The sequence below is a fragment of the Hippopotamus amphibius genome, chromosome 7 (genome assembly GCF_030028045.1).
Source record: "Hippopotamus amphibius kiboko isolate mHipAmp2 chromosome 7, mHipAmp2.hap2, whole genome shotgun sequence".
NCBI lineage: Eukaryota > Metazoa > Chordata > Mammalia > Artiodactyla > Hippopotamidae > Hippopotamus > Hippopotamus amphibius.
The window spans coordinates 117761436-117781984 of record NC_080192.1 but is presented as its reverse complement, the minus strand read 5'-3'; the positions used below and the strand labels follow the sequence as shown (position 1 = coordinate 117781984).

General features: G+C 40.9%; 1 protein-coding gene across 2 annotated transcripts in view; it reads left to right on the top strand.

Moving 5' to 3' along the window:
* The window catches only part of ARHGEF33 (Rho guanine nucleotide exchange factor 33), a 44980-nt gene that overhangs the window by 9944 nt on the left and 14487 nt on the right, over window positions 1-20549 (top strand). For both annotated transcript variants that reach the window (XM_057740695.1, XM_057740696.1), the window contains exons 5-12: window positions 660-802; window positions 3273-3332; window positions 4456-4680; window positions 9541-9670; window positions 15092-15224; window positions 16734-16817; window positions 17928-18011; window positions 19640-19788. In XM_057740695.1, the coding sequence (XP_057596678.1) occupies window positions 660-802; window positions 3273-3332; window positions 4456-4680; window positions 9541-9670; window positions 15092-15224; window positions 16734-16817; window positions 17928-18011; window positions 19640-19788 (1008 nt within the window). The remainder of the gene's footprint in view (window positions 1-659; window positions 803-3272; window positions 3333-4455; window positions 4681-9540; window positions 9671-15091; window positions 15225-16733; window positions 16818-17927; window positions 18012-19639; window positions 19789-20549) is intronic.

Here is a 20549-nt window from a genome sequence, read left to right as displayed (position 1 = left end):
ATTTGATTTCAACTGTAAAAACATAGAAAATAACAACTAGAAAGATATATTTAAATTATAATTGTTGTGTTAAGATAGTGGCATCACCAGTGAGTTTCTTTATTAGTTTTCCGAAATTTCTCTAATAATATTATTTTACTTTGACCATTGAAAATAAATTTACGTTAAACAGTGTCTCAACCAGGCTGAATCAAGTAAAGCTTCGCCACTAAACAGACATAATCTTCATGGTTACATGTTTTAGTACTACCAGATTTAAAACAGAAACAATATCTGCGTGAGCTTGGAGAATGGTTCATTGTTTTCAGCTGAGGACCTGCTCCTTCCTGCTGCCTTTGTGTTGCTTTGTGAAGAGAATGTAAATCATCCCAAGCAAGCTGTCACCGCTGTAAACTCTGTAAAGATCTTGACAACACGGAAGCCAGTGACAGAAACATAAGAATGTAGATATTACAATTAGAAGGTGATTTGTAGATATTTGAAATTTTTTCTCCAGCTTCGGTGATGAATTACACTGAATCACATGAATTGCTACTATTTAACTATTTTTAATTTACAAAAACAGCAATTTTGTGTGGTTTAGACATTTTATCGACTATTCTGAACTGACTCTCTTCTTACCCCATCATGTATTAAGATCCTTTGTTTTCCTTCCTTAGGAAAACTCAGAAAGAAGAACATGGCTCACAGGCCGGACCTGCTCAAGCACAAGGAAGTCCTTTCCGTTCCATCAACATCCCTGAGCCTGTTCTTCCAAGTGAAGACTTTACAAACCTTTTGCCTTCTCAGGCCTATGAAAAAGGTACAGTTCACATATCATACTGAATTAGCCAAGTAGTTCTTCCTTGGTTCCTAGGGCTTAAGTAGAGTTGAGAATAGGCTTACGTCCTCCATCTTTATTAGAGTAAAATGGTGTATTGCTCAGAATTTTTCCTTTTGTAACTAGAATGTATAAGAACCCAGAGGATCTAAGAGATGAGGAGAGTCTGCCCAATTTTAAAAGATTTTCTTTGGGGGGAAATTCTAATCTGGGTATTCTAAGTTTCTAATGGATTGGAAATAATGTATTGCACAATAATACTATACCAGCCACAGGAGGAAACATTTTTAAAATTATTCACTCTAATAAGTTGTTCTATTTTCTACATTACTTCCTAATTCTTATCTCTCTGCCTAGACATAAAATTGTGTGTTCTTTTTTTCCAGCAAAGGTTTCATGGATATGAGAAAGTCATATCTGCTCTAACGGTGATGACAGTGACAATCTAACTCTGTAATCCCTTTTATCTGGAAAATTGATCTGGTGTTGTTTGTGGGCTGAAACAGCCACAGCCACATCCCTGATCTGAGGGATGATGGAACAGATGTTAGAAAATAATTGTATGTGGCAGTACTGAAGAAACTGGCTTTCCAAGTGATGTCACTAACCATGTTCGATTACATTTGCTACATCTTTGTATCCTCAACAATGTCTAGCAAGAACCTTATACACAGGAGCATGAATGTAGACATTAACATTGTATGGATGAATTTTCCTTTTTTTTGGTCTCATGTCGAAAGTCTCCAAAAGAGTCTCAATGACTGCTAGACTAATTGTAAGGTCCTTAAGGGTAGAACTGGTGGTTTTCTACCCTTATGGCTTTAAAAACAATGTTGCTCATATATTCAAAGACAATAAATGTGCTTTGGATAACTGAATTTAAAAATCCTATTCAAGTGGCTTTTAATCAGTATTAACTTCCAAGTACAGATTTGCTTTTTTATTTTTATTTTTTACCAATTTGAGTAGTTGTTTTAGAGACTCAATAGGTACAGCCTGGGAAAACTTACTTTGTTCCATTTGGGTAGTGGGTTCATCACAGGTGGTCCTACTTTCTTTGCTGCACATCTTAGAGAGCACGACATAAAAGGATGATCTTCTTAGGGAAGAATATAGAATGGGCTTGGAAGGTAGAAGTCAGATCAATGTCAAGTCTGGGGCAGCTGACCATGTTCACAAGATAAAAGATTAAAAGTTATATTTGCAACATGTCCAGATGGATTTGTTAGCTGTTTGGTGGCAAATTCTCCTTGCTTCCTTGTTATATAGGTATGGCTTATATAGCATAGTTTATTCTACTGAGTCGCTGTAGAAATTTGGGGATAATGTGCCACAGTAAGACATTCTGGGTACGACTGGTGGTAGGTTATGTTAAAACTCAGGGTCAAAGGAGCAAACTTTCAGAAAGGGTCGGCTTACCCACTGGTAATTATAAAATGGTGCCATTGTTATCTACTGACCCCAAATTCAGTATTTTAAAATAGCAACTATTCATTATGTCACAGTTTCTCTGAGTCAGGAATCTGCACAGCTTAGCTGGGTGCCTCTGGCTGAAGATCCCTCATGAGGGTGCAGTCAAGGTGTTGCCGCCCCACTACCCTTCCTTCTATCCATCCATTCACCTACCCTTCCATCCATCCATCTCCCCCAGGCACTGTTTTAGGTGGTGGGATGGCATAGTGAACAAAACAAAAATTCCTACCTTCATGGAACTCTTGTTCTGAAGGAATCAGACTACGAACGAGACAAACAAAATATGTAGTATGTTAGATACTGATAAGACGACGAATAAGGAAACACAGGTGTAATTTTAGAGAGAGTGTCAGGTAAAGACCTGAAGGAAGAGAGAAAGTTAGTTTATGGGTAAGGGGGTGGTGGTAGGAACAGCCCCAAGGTCCTGTAGGAACACAACTGATGTGTTCAAGGAATAGTGGGGCTAAAGCAGAATGAACAGGGAGACAATAGGAGATGTGTTTTTTTTTCTTAAAAAAAGAAAGAAAAATAGCAGGCAGGGGAGGGGGCAGGTATTTCAGGGCCTTAAGATCATTCTAAGATCTTTGGTCTTTGTACTGAAATGGGAAGCTGCTGGAGTCTAAGCAGAGACTTGACAGGGTCTGACTTACATTTTAAAAGCATCGTTCTGGCTCTGCTCAGCATTGCTACCCATCAGAGTTAAGTAATAATTTTGCTCTTGCTGTGTGTGGTTTAGAAATGTCACCTAATTTAGTTCTTATGGTTATCTATCAGTTAAGTATCACTTATTATATCTTTTTAGAAATGAGAAAGTAGTACTTGCCACACTATATGGTAATTTTCTTTTCTTTTTTTTAACTGCTGTGGCTCCTCCAGTAAAAGGTAAGCTCTGTGAGTCTATCCCAGTTCCTAGCTCATAGAAGGTACCAGTCTGTGTTAGTGGAATGAATACTGATTGAAAGCATTCCTTCCTCTGCAGCCGCAGAGTCCAGATCCATACATGTAGGAGACAGCGGTGTGAAGGGAATGATGGGTCCTGGTGAGTGGCTCTTCTTTGAGTTCTCTTTTCTTCTAGCAATTCCCCCCTTTCCCTGCTTCTATCTTCCCTGCTTCTACTCCCTCAGTCCCAAACCAGGCATGAAAGAACCCAAGCAAGGTAAAGCACTATGGTTACTAAGATTCCAAGATGTGAGCTGGAGCAGGTCAGTGACTCAGTTAAACGCAAAGAAAGAGCAGAGAAGTTTAAGACAAAACCAGTATTCTTGGTTCCTTCGGGCTCATCTTACTTACCAATGAATTAACACTTGCTGAGAACTCACAGGTGGAGGTAGCATGACGTAAACTTTCTGTGGACCATACATCTTATAGTTTATGTAACTTAAAAGTTGTTTATTTAAGAGAGAATTCACCAGAATTTTACATATTATTTCATCTTCCCTCCCTCCCTTCCTCCTGCCTTTTGGAAACTTACTGTCATCAGGGCCAAGGAGGACAAATTCCAAAATAAGACATTGTCTTTGGCACCCTTCTTCCTCCTCTGTCTGTATTTTCTTCCCAGGTGTGCTCACCTGAAAGGAAGCAGATATGAGGAGTCAGTAAATACTACTATAAATTAGTTACATTATTTTATAAATTAATTTTTTTTAAGTCCTTTTTCAGTAGAAACCGTGTACAAAGAGTAAAGAATATAGACCAAATGGACTTGAGGACACAGGGTGGTGGCAGCGGGGGGGGGGGGCTGGGACATAGTGAGAGAGTAGCATTGACACATACACACTACCAAATGTAAAATAGATGGCTAGTGGGAAGCTGCTACAGGGCACAGGGAGATCAGCTGGATGCTTTGTGAAGACCTAAAGGGGTGGGATAGGGAGGTTGGGAGGGAGGCGCAAAAGGGAAAGGATATGGGGATATATGTGTACATATAGCTGATTCATTTTGTTGTACAGCAGAAACTAACACAAAACTGTAAAAAAAAAAAAAAAGAATATAGACCAGAAACAGAGCAATGTGATCCTTTGCAACTATAGAGACTTTTAATCCTTAATTGATATATTTAGTCCTCAAGGGATAGTTGCACCCAAGCAGAGGCATAATGTTTAAGAATTAGTAACAAATACATTTTAAACAATCAGAACTTGATGGCAGATGTCATTTTTCAGGAATGAACCCGACGACTCCAGAAGCAGAAGAAAACCTTAAGTCTTGCCTCCCGGCTGATATTCAACCCAAGGGCCACCTCCCACCTGGTGTGTGGAGGCTGCCGAAAGACAGTAAAGAATGGGGTGAAGAATATGTCACGAAAGACCACCCAGATAAACTCAAGGAAGCTGGCCAGGGCAGACACAGCTCCTTGGAAAACATTTTATGTGAAACCTCTTTAGCTGGTAAGTCCCAAGGGGCAATGCAGGCTGAAAATTTAAAGAACGGGAAGCCTAAGGGCTGGAATCCTTGCAATTTAGATGCAGTGGACCTATGAGACCACCCAGCCTCTGGTTTCCTTTTGAGATGAACAAACTAAAGTCTTTAGAGGTAAAGGGACTCACCTCAGTTCGCATGGCCAACTGGGACCACCACCTTGATTCTGGGTATCCATGACATTTAGTAATGTGGTGCCTTGAAAAAAAAGGATAAGGTTAGTGGAGAAGAGGGTAGAATTTTGTGATCTATTTATTCAGTGATATGCAATGCTCAATATACAAATCTTACATCAGGAGTCTAGCACCAAAATGCCAAACACTGCAACAGGGTCTGTTCTCCCTTCCTCCTTTCCCCCTCTTTCCTTTCCTTCAAATCATAAATCATCCCTGAGCACTTACTATTGACATACGTCAGACAATGGCATCTCCCTCTAACTGTTTGGTGGAAGGTAATTTTTAAACTTTTTTATTATAAAGTATATGAAAAATTAAATAATACTAAAAGGTTTATTATGAAGACAAGTAGCAACCACTTTAAATTCTTTTGACAGTATTTTCTGGTGCTTGCTTCCATGTTTTAAAAAGAGTTTATGCTGCTATTTTTTTCTATCAGTACTTTATTGATTGTTAATTTACATAGAGTAAAATTCACAAAGCTTAAGCTCATTGTCCCCCTTGCAATCACTATCCAGGTCATGATATACAGAGCTATAATAAATATATTAACATGTCTACTAATAGAAATATTACCACCAGAAAATTCTCTCGTGTACCTTTCCAGGCAATATCCACCCACAGAACCACCACCCTGACTTCTGTCACCGTAAATTAGTTGTGTTTGCTCTTGACTCCATATAAATGGAATATTACAATATATAGTCTTTCGTGTCTGGCCTCTTTCTCGCAACATAATGTGTTGTGTGTAATTCATTCAGTAGTTTATCCCTTTTTATTAATCATATTGAATGAATTTACCATAATTCGTCCATTCTCCTGTTGCTGGACATATGGATTGTTTCCAGTTTAGGGCTGTTAACAAGAAAACTGCCATGAATATTCTTGTACAAGCCTTTTTTTTTTTTTTTTAAGTGTATGCCTTGATTTCTTTTGAGTTTATACATAGGAGTGGAATCTCTAGATCATAGGATAGGAGTATGTTTAAATTTAAAAGGAAATGTCAAGCAGTTTACCAAAGTGCTTGGAACATTTTATACTCTTACCAGCAATGAATGAAAGTTCCAGTTTCTTCACATCCTTCTCAGTATTTAGTATGACCAGCCTTTTAAATGTGAGCCATTCTTGCGGGTGTGTCCTGGTATCATATCGTAGTTTCAATTTGCACTTGCCTGAGAGCTAATGATGCTGAGCATCTTTTCATATGCTCATTGGCTATTTGTATAATTTCTTTTATGAAGTACCTATTTAAGTCCTTTGTCCAACTTTTAAATGGGTTATCTTTTTATTCTCTATTAGTAGGATTTCTTAATATATTTTGAACATGAGTTCTCTGTCAGATATACATGTTGAGACTATTTTATTCCATTCTTTGGCTTGCCTTTTCAGTAGTCTTTTGATGAAAGATATTTTTAATTTTAATGACATTCAATTTATCAGTTCTAAACTTTTAAAATAGATTGTGACTTATGTGTCCTTCCAAGAAATTTTTGCCTGTTCTAAGGTTATAAAGATATTCTAGTATGTTTTCTTGTAAAATCTTTATAGTTTTAGCTTTCACATCTAGGTCTCTGACTTATCTTGAATAAATTTTGATGTGTGGTGTGAGTCTAGGTTCATTTTTTTCCCATATGGCTATCCAGTTGCTTCAGCTCCATTTATTGAAAATACATTTCTTTCCACATTGAATTGAATAGGGAAAGTCAAATGATCATATAAGGGTGGGTCTAATTCTAGACTCTATATTCTTTTTATTCCAATTAGTAGAGAATTGACATCTTGACAGTATTGATGTTCTAATTGAAGAGCATGGTATATGTCTCCTTTATTTATTTGTTGGCTGTGTTGGGTCTTTGTTGCTGCACACGGCCTTTCCCTATTTGCGGCGAGCGGGGAGCTACTCGTCATTGTGGTGCACGGGCTCCTAATTGCTGTGGCTTCTCTTGTTGCAGAGCACAGGCTCTAGGCATGTGGGCTTCAGTAGTTGCAGCACACAGGCTCAACAGCTGTAGCTCATGGGCTCTAAAGTGCAGTCTCAATAGTTGTGGCACATGGGCTTAGTTGCTCTATGGCATGTGGGATCTTCCTGGAGCAGGGATCGAACCTGTGTCCCCTGCATTGGCAGGCGGATTCTTAACCACTGCACCACCTAGCAAGTGCTGGTGTATGTCTCCTTTTAATTTTTCTTAGCAATGTAACAGAAAATCTATCATTTACATTTTTCTAAAAAAGCATTTTCCCAAGAGACCTCTGTCATCCTACTCCATTCTGGCTCAGGGCACTGCTGCCCTCCTGGGACTTTTCAGTCTTCCTGGGAATTTCCTTCAAACTCCTCCTATGCTAGATTCCTATTTGGGGCTTTGTGGAGATTTTTGCATATCCAAAGTGGTTTCTTGGTTTATTCCTTGTTTTGGTGGAATACATAGTCTGGTAGCTTCCACATAATTCGTTGATAATTTATTTAGCTGAATATAAAATCATTTTCCATCATCCTTTTGAAGCAACTGTTCCATTATCTGCTAACTTCTAATGTTGTTAATGAAAGGTCCAATACCATTCTAATCCTCTGTACATTACCTGATTTTTCTCTCTGGTAACTTTTAGGATCTTCCCTTCATCTTTGGTGTGCTAAAGTTTCACAGTGATGTGGTACACTTTACAATGATGTGAGAGTCTTTTTCATTAATTATACTAAGTGCAATAAAAAAGGGCCTTTTCTTCTGGAAGTACATGTCCTGGTATTTTTTTCTCCTGTTATTAATTTGATAATATCTTCTCATTCATTTCCTTTCTTTTCTCTGAAACTTCTTCTAATTTGATGTTGGGTCTCTTAGATTGATTTTCTCTATTACCATCTTTTTCGATGTCTCTTTCTTTGGTGGGGAGGGGAGTGGAGGTGGATGAACAGATTTCCTTGACTTTCTCATCTACTGTTTTATCATTTTAAAAAAATGCCAAAAAGTTTCTTCCTTTGGATTGTTCTTTTAAAAATATTTATTTATTTATTTATTTATTTATTTATTTATTATTTTTTGGCTGCATTGGGTCTTAGTTGCGGCATGCAGGATCTTCACTGTGGCACATGGGCTGCTCTCTAGTTGTAACGTTTGGGCTCCAGATTGTGTGGGCTCTGTAGTTGCTGCACACGGGCTCTCTAGTTGTGGCTTGCATGCTCAGTAGTTGCGGGTGTACGGGCTTATTTGCCCCGTGGCATGTGGTATCTCAGTTCCCTGACCAGGGATTGAACCCACGTCCCCTGCAATGGAAGGCTGATTCTTAACCACTGGACCACCAGGGAAGTACCTGGATTGTTCTTATTTAAAGAAACTAGGATCCTGTAATTACTAAATAGCTAGAACTTTTCTGGTAACTCTTTGAGGGTATTAATTATAAGATTTTCTTTAAAGGTTTCTTTTGTTTCCTGTATTGTCTCTGTTATTCATGGTTCTTTCTCCTTTAAAAAATATGTATATATGCTTTTTTCTTCTTTTTTATAATGTAAGATTGATTAAATGTCTGAGGATTCTTAGCTAATTATTTATGTCCAAGAAAAAGGTCCTAAATAAAAAGAAATCTGAAAATTCTGTGTTGGTTAAGCTTATCAAGAAGTGGGCTTCATTATCTGCTAGTCAAGTGGCAAATTACCTTTTTGATAGGTGACATCTTTATGTCAGTGTTTGTAGATCTTTTTCGCTTGGGCAGTTCAGTTTCTCCAGTGGAAGATCCTCCCCTCTCCTGCCTGGACAGTACGTCTGGCTGCTGACATTCTCGGACCTGTAGGGGAAGAGGCTGAGAAGAGTCTCACTGTTCTGTATCAAGCCTTCTGAGTCCCTTTGTTTTCATTTAAGCATCTCAACTCTGCCCTCTACTATGCCTGATATTATTAGCCCAGATACCAGAGACCTGGACTTCTCTAGTTTAATTTTTCTCATTTCCCAAGAGGTGAAAATGAGGAAGCCATCTGGCATGGGGATGGGGAGCTGGAGGTTCAATTGCACTTTATGTAGACTACTTCTCCTGTTTCCAGCATTGCCCCTTCTTTGTACTTTCTGTGATGCCTTGGTGCCTCCAATCCTTGAGCCTTTCTGTTTCTCAGCAGATTTCCCATCCCCAGATGAAAACACCAGAATAAAGGGTTTTGTGCCTTTTACTCTACTGAATGAATAACTGTGCTATTTTAAAAACATTAAAAACCATTCTGAGGGGAAGCTGGGACGAAGTGAGAGAGTAGCATTGACATATATACACTACCAAATGTAAAACAGATAGCTAGTGGGAAGCTGCTGCATAACACAGGGAGATCAACTCGATGATGGGTGATGACTTACAGGGGTGGAATAGGGAGGGTGGGAAGGAGTCGTGGGAGGGAGGGGATATGAGGATACATATATAAATACAGCTGATTCACTTTGTTGTACAGCAGAAACTGGCACAACAGTGTAAAGTAATCATACTCCAATAAAGAGCTAAAAAAATTTAAAAACAAAAAATGAATGTTCATAATCAGAAAAAAAAATTCTGTGTTCCATCTTCCAAAAAGTTGTTGGGTTCTCTTCATATTGCTTTCAATATCTTTTTATTGCTTTCTGTCATTCAACAGGGTTTCAGGGAAAAGTGGTTACCTAAAATTCTCTCCCTGGTTTGTTTTTAAAGCTAAAAGACAGACTGTGGCTCTAGAACTGCTTGAATCAGAAAGAAAATACGTCGTTAACATCTCTCTGATCCTGAAGATCAAGGCAACATTCCAGGGGTCAGACGGAAAGAGGAATTCCAAAGAGAGAAGGTATCCATGTATTCATTGCCTTTGCTTTTCAGATTGATTAAAATATGAGGTAAGTTGTGTATCGTTTCCACTTTGGGAGTTCTGGGACCGGTAAAGAGTTCCAGGAGTAGTCTTGAAACGAGAGTAGGCAGGGACAGCAGGTAAGCCCCGGCAAGTCTCAAATTTCGGTTTTCAGCAGATAAGCAAGTGAGTGTAGTCTCTGAGGGGTTCAGTGTCTCTGGCATGTCTGTTAAGAACCTCAAAGGGGGATAAATGCTACCATGAGGGAGGCACTCCTGTCTGCTGCCACCTGCATGTTCCACCGGGTGCTGGAGGACCCCCTGGAACCACTTCTCTTGGAAGGACAGGGAACGGATGCCATGAAGGCCTGAAGTGGCCATGAGATAAATGACACCGGGTTGATACAGCCATGAACTTGGACCTTTTTATTACTTGTTCACGTGATCCTAGATAATGTGAGTCGTGTGTGTGTGTGCACCTCCGTTGTGGGGCAATGCTTCCATAGGGTCTGTGATGTATTGTAAGAGCTCACTAGCTCCAAGATTACAACACTCCTCGATCTATATATGTTCCTAAACTTCAGATTTTCTCTACTTTCCTCTCTCTTGAGAGAAAGCAGGAAGAAGAGACTATGATTTGGTGGGAAAAGACTAATGTAATAAATACGTAATAATCCAGAGCAGCTGAGGAAAAGGCCAGTCCAAATAAACGGGAAGTCTGGGTGACGGACCATTAGAGACAAGTACAGCATTATTACTTTAAATGTTTCATCAGGTAATGTACGCTGGTGGTTCACGTACTGTGACTCTATCCAGGGAGGCCCTAACTGTACTTTCCTGACCCTTGTCACCCCCCACCCCCAATTATACTTGGCTTTACAGCTGCCAGCAGTACAGCCAGTACCCAAAACACAATGCTCCTCCTATCTGGGTGACTGAGGTAAGAAAATATTCCCTGATAAATCCACCAGCGGCTTAACTATTTTCAAGAATTATTTCACTGCAAAACTGAGGTAAACAGAATAGAAAGCAGGAAAGAGCAGAAAGGGTAAAGCGACCAATAGAGAGGCTCTGGGCTGGGTTTTACTTTCTCTCGGCAGCCTCCCAGATTCCTGCTGGCCCTTCCTTCCCCTTCTGGCCACTTGATTCCCGCTCTTTCACCCCAAGTGAGCTTGTCCTACTCTCCCAGATTGCCCCTTCAGCCCTCTGAGAAGTCTCTTCAGCCTCTAGTTATCTTGCTATTGCCAAAGACTTGCTCAGTTTGCATTAAAACCAATCTAAAACCCAGTCTACCTTTTGATGTGGCTTTGCCTCCACATCTAAGAGTCTAAGCCAGCAGCATCTCTTTCTAGTCTCTGAAAGTGTGGGGATGCGGCAAGGGGAGAGAAAGAGAGGACTGTTTGCTCTGGAACGCAGTAACCAGGCCCCCTGTTTGGTGCATCATTTAAAACTTCATGAAATCTTCAGAAGAACACTCTGAATTCTACCTTACAGATGAAGAAACTCAGGTCCAGAGAGGTTTAAAGCCACAAAACCAACTGGTGCCAGAACTCAAACCCAGGCCTGTCTGACCCTGTGTCTTCTGCTCTTTCAACATCACACTGCTTCCCTAAGGACCGTGTGATTTCAAAGATACCACCTTAACTAACAGCAATGTGACAAGTGCCTCAGCCAGAAGCCGACTTTCTCTCTTATTTCACAACTCAGGCTTCTCTCTTATTCGCCCATAAGTTCTTACTGCAAATCTCAGCTGATTCGTCGTAGGGAATATGTTCTTAGTTCACAGAAGCTCTTTTCTACTTGCCTCACTTCTACTTCTCATGACCCATTACTGAGGAAGAAGTGGGCTTTTCCCCCAAATCCCGAGATTAAAAAAAAATTAAAACGATCATACCATCCTCAATGAAAGTAAGATAATGATTATTTCTCACATCCATGATAATGCTCTCCATGTTAGCTATCTGCTAAAGCTAACCCTCTTCTTTTTGTTTTCATAGCCCAAGAAGAGAAAAGCGTCAACCCAGTATTCTTAACACTAACGTGCAATCGCTGGGGCTGAGCTTTGCAGTGTTGCCCTTTTCCTACCTGGGGTTAGGTCTTCATTACCCTCCTTCACGCACTATATTTCTTCCTTTTTTTTAAGCTTCCTGAAGCCTCCAGGTGCACTTTATCTAAATGGACCAGCTGAATGAGATCCAGAACACAATGAGGTTATTCCTCTCCCCTACTGGCATTTTTCCTCCCGTGGAAAGATAAAAATTAATGTATTAACATTTACTATCTTTCCCATCACAAACCGCAAGCCTTCTGCATTTTTCACCCTGGGGAAACTCACCTGGGGATGAAAACGACACCCACCGCAACTACATACTTAACACTCAAACCTGAGGCTGCCACGTTTTCTCAAACCTATAAAATAAAACTTCAGGTTTTCCCTAGAAAAACATAAAGGACTCAGGAGTCTCCTCCGGCTGTTTCAAGCCACTGCTGGCCCTGGCTGAAAGGGCCAGACGCTGCAGGGGCAAAGGCGGCCAGCTGAAGCCTGAGGGGAACACGTGGGCTGTTTTCCATTTGTAGGAGCGTCACAGAAGTTGGAGTTCTTGGCTTTTTCCGGTATGATTCACCCACATGGAGCCACAATCTCAGGCTCAGACGGTCCTGTCTGAACCCTTGTCGGGAGGGCTGCACCAGACTGCCAGTTAGCCTTGAAAGCTAAACTCCAGGGCCAACTCCACCAAGAACTCAGCGAGCTGTTTGCTTCAGGTTGCCACCAGGTGGCACATGTTTTAATCATCCATGCCTCATCTTGCGGCTGAAGCTCAGGAGTTGTTTTGGCCTAAGAGCTAAGTTATTAATTTGAAACCATAACTGGATTTTCATTGATTGCCTTTAGTTTATTTCGCTCCGTTGCTTGAGTACTGTATTGTGGGAGCTGAAATTACTTTGAAGGCTTTATAAAGAGTAAGCTACTCATGTTGCCATCATCTCACACCTAGTAAGGAATAGAAAGTAAGTTGAGCACGTAATACTTTCATCTTAATGAAAAAGTTGCTTCTGGGAGTCAGGTCTGGCTCCCGGCAAATTAGTGAACTAGATTAAGTGTGTCTGTGCTTCCTGCTTCTTTCTCCCTCTGCTCTCGACTTCCTGGCTCATCTCCTCCACACTCTTCCCTGATATCAAATATTATCCTTATTAAATTAAAAATATTTTTTTAAAAAGTCTGTTTTCAATATTTGGTACAGAACTTACCGTAAATCTTTGCTCTTCATGTAACATGCATGCTTCCATGATGCTTGACCCCCATCCTGGAACTCTACACTATTACCCCAGTGAGCACCTGGACTCTAGCCCAGTCACCAGCTGTACAACGCTGCAAGTACACTGGTCACAGTGCAGCAGAAGGCAGCTTTCTTGAGAGGAAAGAAAAAGAAAGGAAAGGAAAGGAAAGGACAAGAAAGGAAAGGAAAGGATGAAAGGACAGGAAGGAAGGAGAGAAAAAGAAAAGAGATAACCTAAGACATGTTCTATAACCCACACTGACAACCCATCACAAAGCCACATCTCACCACGGTGCCCTCACATCTCTCAGTGGCACACCAGGAATATTACCCAAAGTCACAAGAGCCTCTGGGTGGGGAGAAATCTTTCATATCTAGATCTTTTGCTGGTGCAGTGTTTCACTCTTTCAGTTCAATCAGCTGTGCTTTCCTCCATCAGCTTCATGGCCTTCCCCCAGTCAGACTGTCTCCTAGACAGCCCTCCAAATTCCCTTTGATCTGGACAGGGATTATGTAGAGCTTCCGAGCCCACTGCAACAGCCAGCGCAGATCAGGAGGCCTCTCCTCCTGTGCTTATGGCTCAGCTGGCTGTGCCTACGTGGAGACTCGTGACACAGGGGGTGGACAGGGGTGGGCAGAGGCGGGTGGAAGGAATCCTTGTATCTTTTCACGGCAGGCTGGGTATCCTATTCCTGAGTTTGTGTCTTCTCTGAGCTGCAACCACAGGGGAGTCTTCTTTGCTTGGAGACGGGTTGAAAACAGGTCTTTTCAAACTGGCATCCTTCCTACTGTTCTCTATAAAGGTCTGCTTGTTTGAGGTTGGGAAAGCACCCCAACTTCACTAATTTACTCTCAGTAGACCCTGGGGAAATATCCAAATAAGTTTGGTTCTCAGCGACAAGCAGGCCATTACTTTCATCTTTGTTAAACTTGTGGTCTTGGCCGCTCTAGCCTTTTGAGACAGACAGCCTCCTGCCTGTGTAATGTGTATCTCTGCTTTCACTTTACTATGGCTAGCCCTTGAATTCCTTCCTGTGCAAAGCCAAGGACCCTTACTTGGCCGCCTGTCCTAGGGACCCGCCCGAGACCTGGGATATGACCATTCTCTCACACCCCATTTTCCTGCAACCTCTTTACAAAGGATATTAATAAATCTACTTCTTACCTAAAAACCAGAAAGGAAACAAACAAACAAAAACACCAAAAACCAAAAAAACCCTTGTGGTCTTGAAAGCACCGGGTAACCTACTCTCCGTTCCCCTAAGTTACCAAGCTGGAGCTGAAATCCTTGCTGTAGCCCAGTGAAGACTCCACTCCTGTTTCTTCCTGCCTCACTCCTACAGGCCTCTGCTCACCGCCGCGTCTCCCTGCAATCCCTCTTCTCCTTCCTCTTATGATTCTCTTTCTGTCTCTCCTCTCCACCCCATCCTCCTCTGACGTCTCTCCCCTTTCCTTCCTTTCCTCTGAAAAAAGTGAGGCACACTGAGATGAGGAGAGGGGGTGCGAGAGCAGGAAGGGGGCTATGCAGAACTCCTGGGACTGGCAGGCCAAGTCTAGTCTGTCGCCGCCCCCACCCCCACCCCAAGACTCCATCCTTGCCCAGATTCCTCTTAGAAACCGAAGGAAAGGGGGAAAGGAACACTGTTAAGCCCTCGTCCCCTGAGCTTTCAGCTGCCAGCTTTAAACAAAATTTCCTCCTTACCTAAGTACAGTCTCCTACCCAGTAGCTAAGAGTGACCAAGGGCCACCTTAGTGCTGTCCATCTGCAACATTAATTAGAATAGCACATCAAGTGGGAATAACTTTAAAACATTGAAAAAGAGTTTCCTTAAAATTTCCACTGTCACATAAATAAGGGTGTACCAGTTTAGCTTTAAAAAGGCCAAGTGATGTGCTCCTTACTAGTTAATCCCCATTTGTATTTACCGATGTAAGAACCGTCAGTCAAGGGGTCTTTTTATAGACTGAGGATATCTGCTGTGAGGTTGACAATGACAAACTTCTTTTTTTTAAATCCTAAATGCAGACCTGTGGCTCAGAATATTTTGAATGACGGGGAACATGGGACCTGCTCCCTACATTCTTGTAGAGCCTTTTCTTCTGTACACCTGGTGTGTGTGATGCTGTCTCTATTCTGTTTTAAGCCTCTTCCCTGGCTCTTTACGGTACCTTGTCCAGCAGCACTTGGATTTGCTTCACGCTCTGCAGGAAAGGGTCTTGAAGTGGCCACGCCAAGGAGTCCTTGGGGATTTATTCCTTAAGTTAACAAATGATGAGGTTAGTTTTTTTTCTTAATCCTTTATGTACTTGAATTACATGCATCTCTCTCCCTTGTCTGTTTCTCTTAATGGAGAATCTACAATCAGTGAGTTTCTCAGAGTTAGAGGAACTCCTGAGATCTAGTCTAACCTCCTTGTCCTACAAATAATGAGATAAAGTTCAGAGGAATTAAAAGACTTGGCTGAAATCACCCAGCTATCTAGATATTTGTAGATCTGTGACTAGAATCCAAGTCTTTTAACTTCCAGTTCATCACTTTCCACTGTACTGTAACTGCCCCCGTTGAATACACATGTGTATGTTGGGTGTATGTGTGTGTGTGTATTTGTGTATAAATATATATACATGCACATATATATCCATCCTTACATATAAAATAAATGAGTTTGTATATATGGATATACTTTCACACACACTATCATTTCTTAGAGATTTTTACAAATGTGATGGGCAGCTATTAGTCTGGAATGTTTTTTTGTCTTCACTTCCCTGGAAAAAGGATGCTGAGTTTTTAAATCTCTATAATGCTCTTCAAAGAAAATATGATTTAGGCCACAAGTTGAAAACTCAAATGCCTACAGGGCCAGACAATGACATTAGTGAGTAGAAGTGAGCTGAATGTAATACAATGTGGACTGCTGGGAAGTGAGCTTAAGTGGAGAACATATGCTTTTCTACAAAGAATAGCTACTCAGTTTTATCCAATTATTATGTGGGAAAAAAGGACTAGAGTTGCCAGATCTTCTGATATTTTAAGAGAAGTGGGGAAGCCAGAATTTTGTGTGAAATTTTATTTTAAAAATATTGGTTGGGCTAATTAAAATTGGTCTGTAAGCTAGATTTTAACCTCTGTATATCAATGATTCTCAACTGTGATTAATAATACAGAGTTTGCAAAGTGTGTACTTGTATAGATTAGAGTGAATGTAATGCTATCCCTCTAACATCACTTTTACCCATTTGTATTCAGTGTGCTTTCTTGAGATGAGAATTGTTGTTATCTATGGGGGTATAACTTTGAAAGGTGAGAATTGTTTTCCTGAGGGGATATTCCATAGGTGAATATGCAATTAGTGGAAAATGTTGAGAATCTCTGGTCTAGACACTATGAGGTGAGTTGGACAAAGTTCTTCATTTGGATGTAGATGATTGAAATGAAAAGTAATTAAAGAACAAAATACACATTTTTTAATCATTTAACAGTTTAAAAATGTTTGTTCAACATACATGGCCCCGCCTCTCTGCTTTGGTTTATCATTTCACTTTCTCTCCTTTAAGCAGGGCTATTGAGTTTTGGTTTCCAAGTCGATGGGGGTATTTTCCTTTAAACCAAAAAGAATTTTTAAACGTGAATAAAAAATTTAAAAACGAAATAATAAACACATTAAATGAATGATAAAATAATCTCTGCAAAGTACTCCTTTTGATATGCATGACTCAATAAACATATTAGTTATCATTCCTGTCTCCAGGTTCTTACCATGCTTTTTTGTGTTTGTTTTCAAGAATAATTTTTTGGATTATTATGTTGCTTACCTGAGGGACCTGCCTGAATGCATCTCTTTGGTTCATGTGGTTGTTCTGAAGGAGGTAAGTTGACTCCACGTGTGCCCTGTCCTTTCCTTGTACCTATAACTATACAATGTCGCTCATCTGCCCAGGAAATACAGCATGTGCACTCCAAGCTTGTTCTCCAGGCTGGGGCACGGCTTGAACAGAGCCACTGACACTCTTCCCTGGGGTTGAAGGAGCCCACTCAAGGCTGAGTGCCGTTGCTTTGGTCTTTGCCCTGACTTACTGACCTTCTGTTCCATTCCATTGGAAGTATAGACAAAGTAAACAGGTGTTCTGAGCCGAGATCTTCAGGCTGCAGCTTGCAGCCTTGATGGGTTTTGGGTTTTACAGGCTCAGACAATATGAATCGGAATACTAAACTCATGTCATCCAGTATCTGTCAGTTTATAAGATTATAAAATGGCTCTAGTCATGTTGCTTTAAGCATTGCTATTGTAGTGATATATTAGGTGCTCAATAAACACATATAAATATAAAACAATTTTAGTTATTTTGGGTCAATAGAAAAGAACCATATCAGAAGCTCTAAGGCTAAGAGTTAATCAAGTTTCACAAGAGGTGAGAGGCTCTATTAACATTCTACTTCAACCCTCTACTGCTTCCAACCCAGTATAATACCTACCACATGTTAGCACTCAGCAAACATTTGAGAAAGGGAAAGGAAGGGAAGGGACATGGAGAAAGCCCAGCATGTTTCCTGTTGCCAGGCCAGCCAACAAGTCTCTAATCCTACGCCCTGCCCCATTCTCATGAGGTTCCAATCCACCCTTAGTGCCCATTAGTAAACCACTGTAAAGATTACTTGCTGAAGAAGCTTAATGAATTCAGTCAACTCAGATATAATTTACTGAGTGCCTACTGTGCTAAGACAGTGTTGGAGGATGGGGAGGAGGAGGAGGTAGTTTGGAAACTTGGGTGGATTCTAAAGAAGTATAAGACATGCTCCCTGCTAGAGGAGAATTTTCTCCTTGAGCATGTCCCCAAACAGATCAATGCTTCATGACACTACAGGTGAAGAAAATGCTCTGGGAGTAAACGCTTCCTACTCTGGTTGAACTGACTCTGGGGTTTTGCAGCCAGAGCTGGAGGGACACTGAAGACTGACTCCAACTTTCTTTCATTCAGGGTGACGAAGAGATTAAGTCTGACATCTACACACTCTTTTTTCACATAGTCCAGCGCATCCCTGAATATCTGATACATCTGCAGGTAGGTGGGGCTGGCCGAGTCACTAAACTGACTCTCATGCTAAACAGCTGTTTTTGGCTTCCAATGAAAAGACACTGTAAAGGGTCAAGGAATCATTAATATTTCTAAGAAGTGTTTACAGGATTTATATTGTTATGATTACCCATCTCCACCTTGTGGTATGAGCTAAAATCTCATTCTCTAGAAATTTTTGACTTGTGATGCCAGAAATGAAGTTCTATCTTCATTTACTAGCAATTCACACCTATGCTGATACAGGACCTTTCTATGGCAACTCCTGCCAGACCCTGGGTACCCATTCAGTCCCTTCCACCTTGGTTCCACAGCCATCTAAATGTACCCCCCAGTCCCACCCCTAACCCCTGGGCATCGAAGAAATATCTATATAACCTCCCCACTTACCTGCTATCCTGCTTTCTTTTGGCTTGGGTCCAAGGGTCTACCATACATTGCTTATGTCTTGTGTCACAGAAGAAGCATGGAGAAGCTGATGAGCTGACTTCTTCACACCATTTTCCCACAGGGTTTGTAGCATCTTGGAGGCAGTAGAGTGGAGAGAGACTCATCAACATCCCTAGACTGTTTTTTTCCCACCACCCACCTGTTCTGGTTAAATTGCTGACTGATCTTAAGTAATTCAGAGAAAGCATCTCAGAAATGCTTGAGATTTGTCTCCGGTAGAAACAGCCCTGTATTAATATTAAAAAGACTTTCAATTGTATGTGACTTTAAATCTCAAAATCGTTTTCTCACAATAATTCTCTAATGTTTTCAACAATCCCATGAAATAGGTATCGTTATTCACATTTTTTTAGACAAGGGCATGGAGAGCCAAAGAAGTAATTTGCCCAAGTTAAGACACCTGGTCGGTGAGAAAAAATAGGCCTGAAACCCAGGTCTTGCAAGCAGGATGTAAGTAAGTAAATAAGGGCCCAGATTCTACTGTCTGACTTGAGTTCAAATCTTGGCTCTGCTACTCATTAGCTGTGTGACCCAGTGATGATTACCTAACTTCACTGTGCCTTGATTTCCTTATGTGCTAAATGGAGGTAGTAATGGTACTTATCTAACTAGGTTGTGGTAAAAATTAAATGAGAAAATAATGTAAAGGACTTAATGCTTGGCAATAGGAAGCACTCAATAACTGTGAGCTTTCCCAAATCCAACCAGCATGCATGTTCCACTACAGCACGGAGGCAATGTAACACGAGGGGCCACCAGGCCAGGCTTGATCATAAACATCCCCTCACCTCCAGCCTTGATGCCTGACATTCTTACCATTGGTCTGACTCCTTTGGGTTATAAGGCATTGCCTACAGACAGTAATTATCAGAAGGGCTCTATTACCTCAGACATCTAACTAGTAGATCCTTCTAATCTTTCAGATGGAATTATGTTCAAACTCAACTCAAACAGAAGCAACAGTGACTATTATCTTCCCTTGGTGTGATGGATAAACAGAATAGCAAGTTTGACTTTTCAGTTTGTAATTACATTGGCCGTTCGTATCGTTTTGATTAAATAAATGGCAACCAAACTCTCACAGCAGATCAAGGCAAGGTACAGATGAGACAAAACAACTTTTCATTCTAACTATGCAATGCTGCTTCCTTTTTCCCTCCATCCAGAACGTCCTGAAGTTCACAGAGCAGGAACACCCTGACTATTACCTACTTCTGGTGTGTGTGCAGCGCCTGCGAGTATTTATCTCACACTACACCCTGCTGTTTCAGTGCAATGAGGATTTGCTTATTCAGAAACGGAAAAAGCTCAAGAAGTAAGGTTCTGATGGCGCAGTCTAGAGGGTTGATCAAAGGTTTCTGAGAAGAGGGATACAGCCAGTCAATGTGAATGTCTGTCACAAGTAACCTCACTGTATGTAAAGTGGCTGAAATGCAGTGATGGAGGCAGAAGAGAAGACAGAAGGGGAGGGAAGAGAGGTGGCCAGGCTGGCTACAGGAGGGAGACACTACCTGGTGGAAATCACTTTAGGAAAATAAGCACTTTTACTCTAATACTTATGCAGACCTTCTATTATCTCATGTTGCTAACCACCTCAAAAATAACTGTTTCACTAAACTTGCAAAGTTTACAATTGCAATTTAAAGGCCAGAATGTGATTTCTTTCACTAATTCAAGAAGTATTTATTGAGCAGCTATAGTATATCAGGCACTGTTGTGCAAACTGAATATACTGCAAAGAACAAAACAGACAAAAATCTTTGTCACATGGAGCTTACGTTCTAGACCTGCATAGCCAGTTAATAAATAAGTTAGATGGTTATAAGTGCTACGGATAAAAATAAAACAAATAAGGGAAGAGGGTGGTGGCTGAACAGATTTCACACTAAGAAAAAACAGGAAGGACTGATTAAAGAAAATCTGGGCTTTAGAGGGAACAGAAGCCACTCACAACAAAGCTTCCTAGTGACCTGGATTTCTTTCACCCTCATCCCAACCCAGTAAGGAAAACAGAATCATTTCTGTGGGTGCTTTACACCAGAAAAAGATGCTATTCCCCAAGCCAGGGCTCCTCTA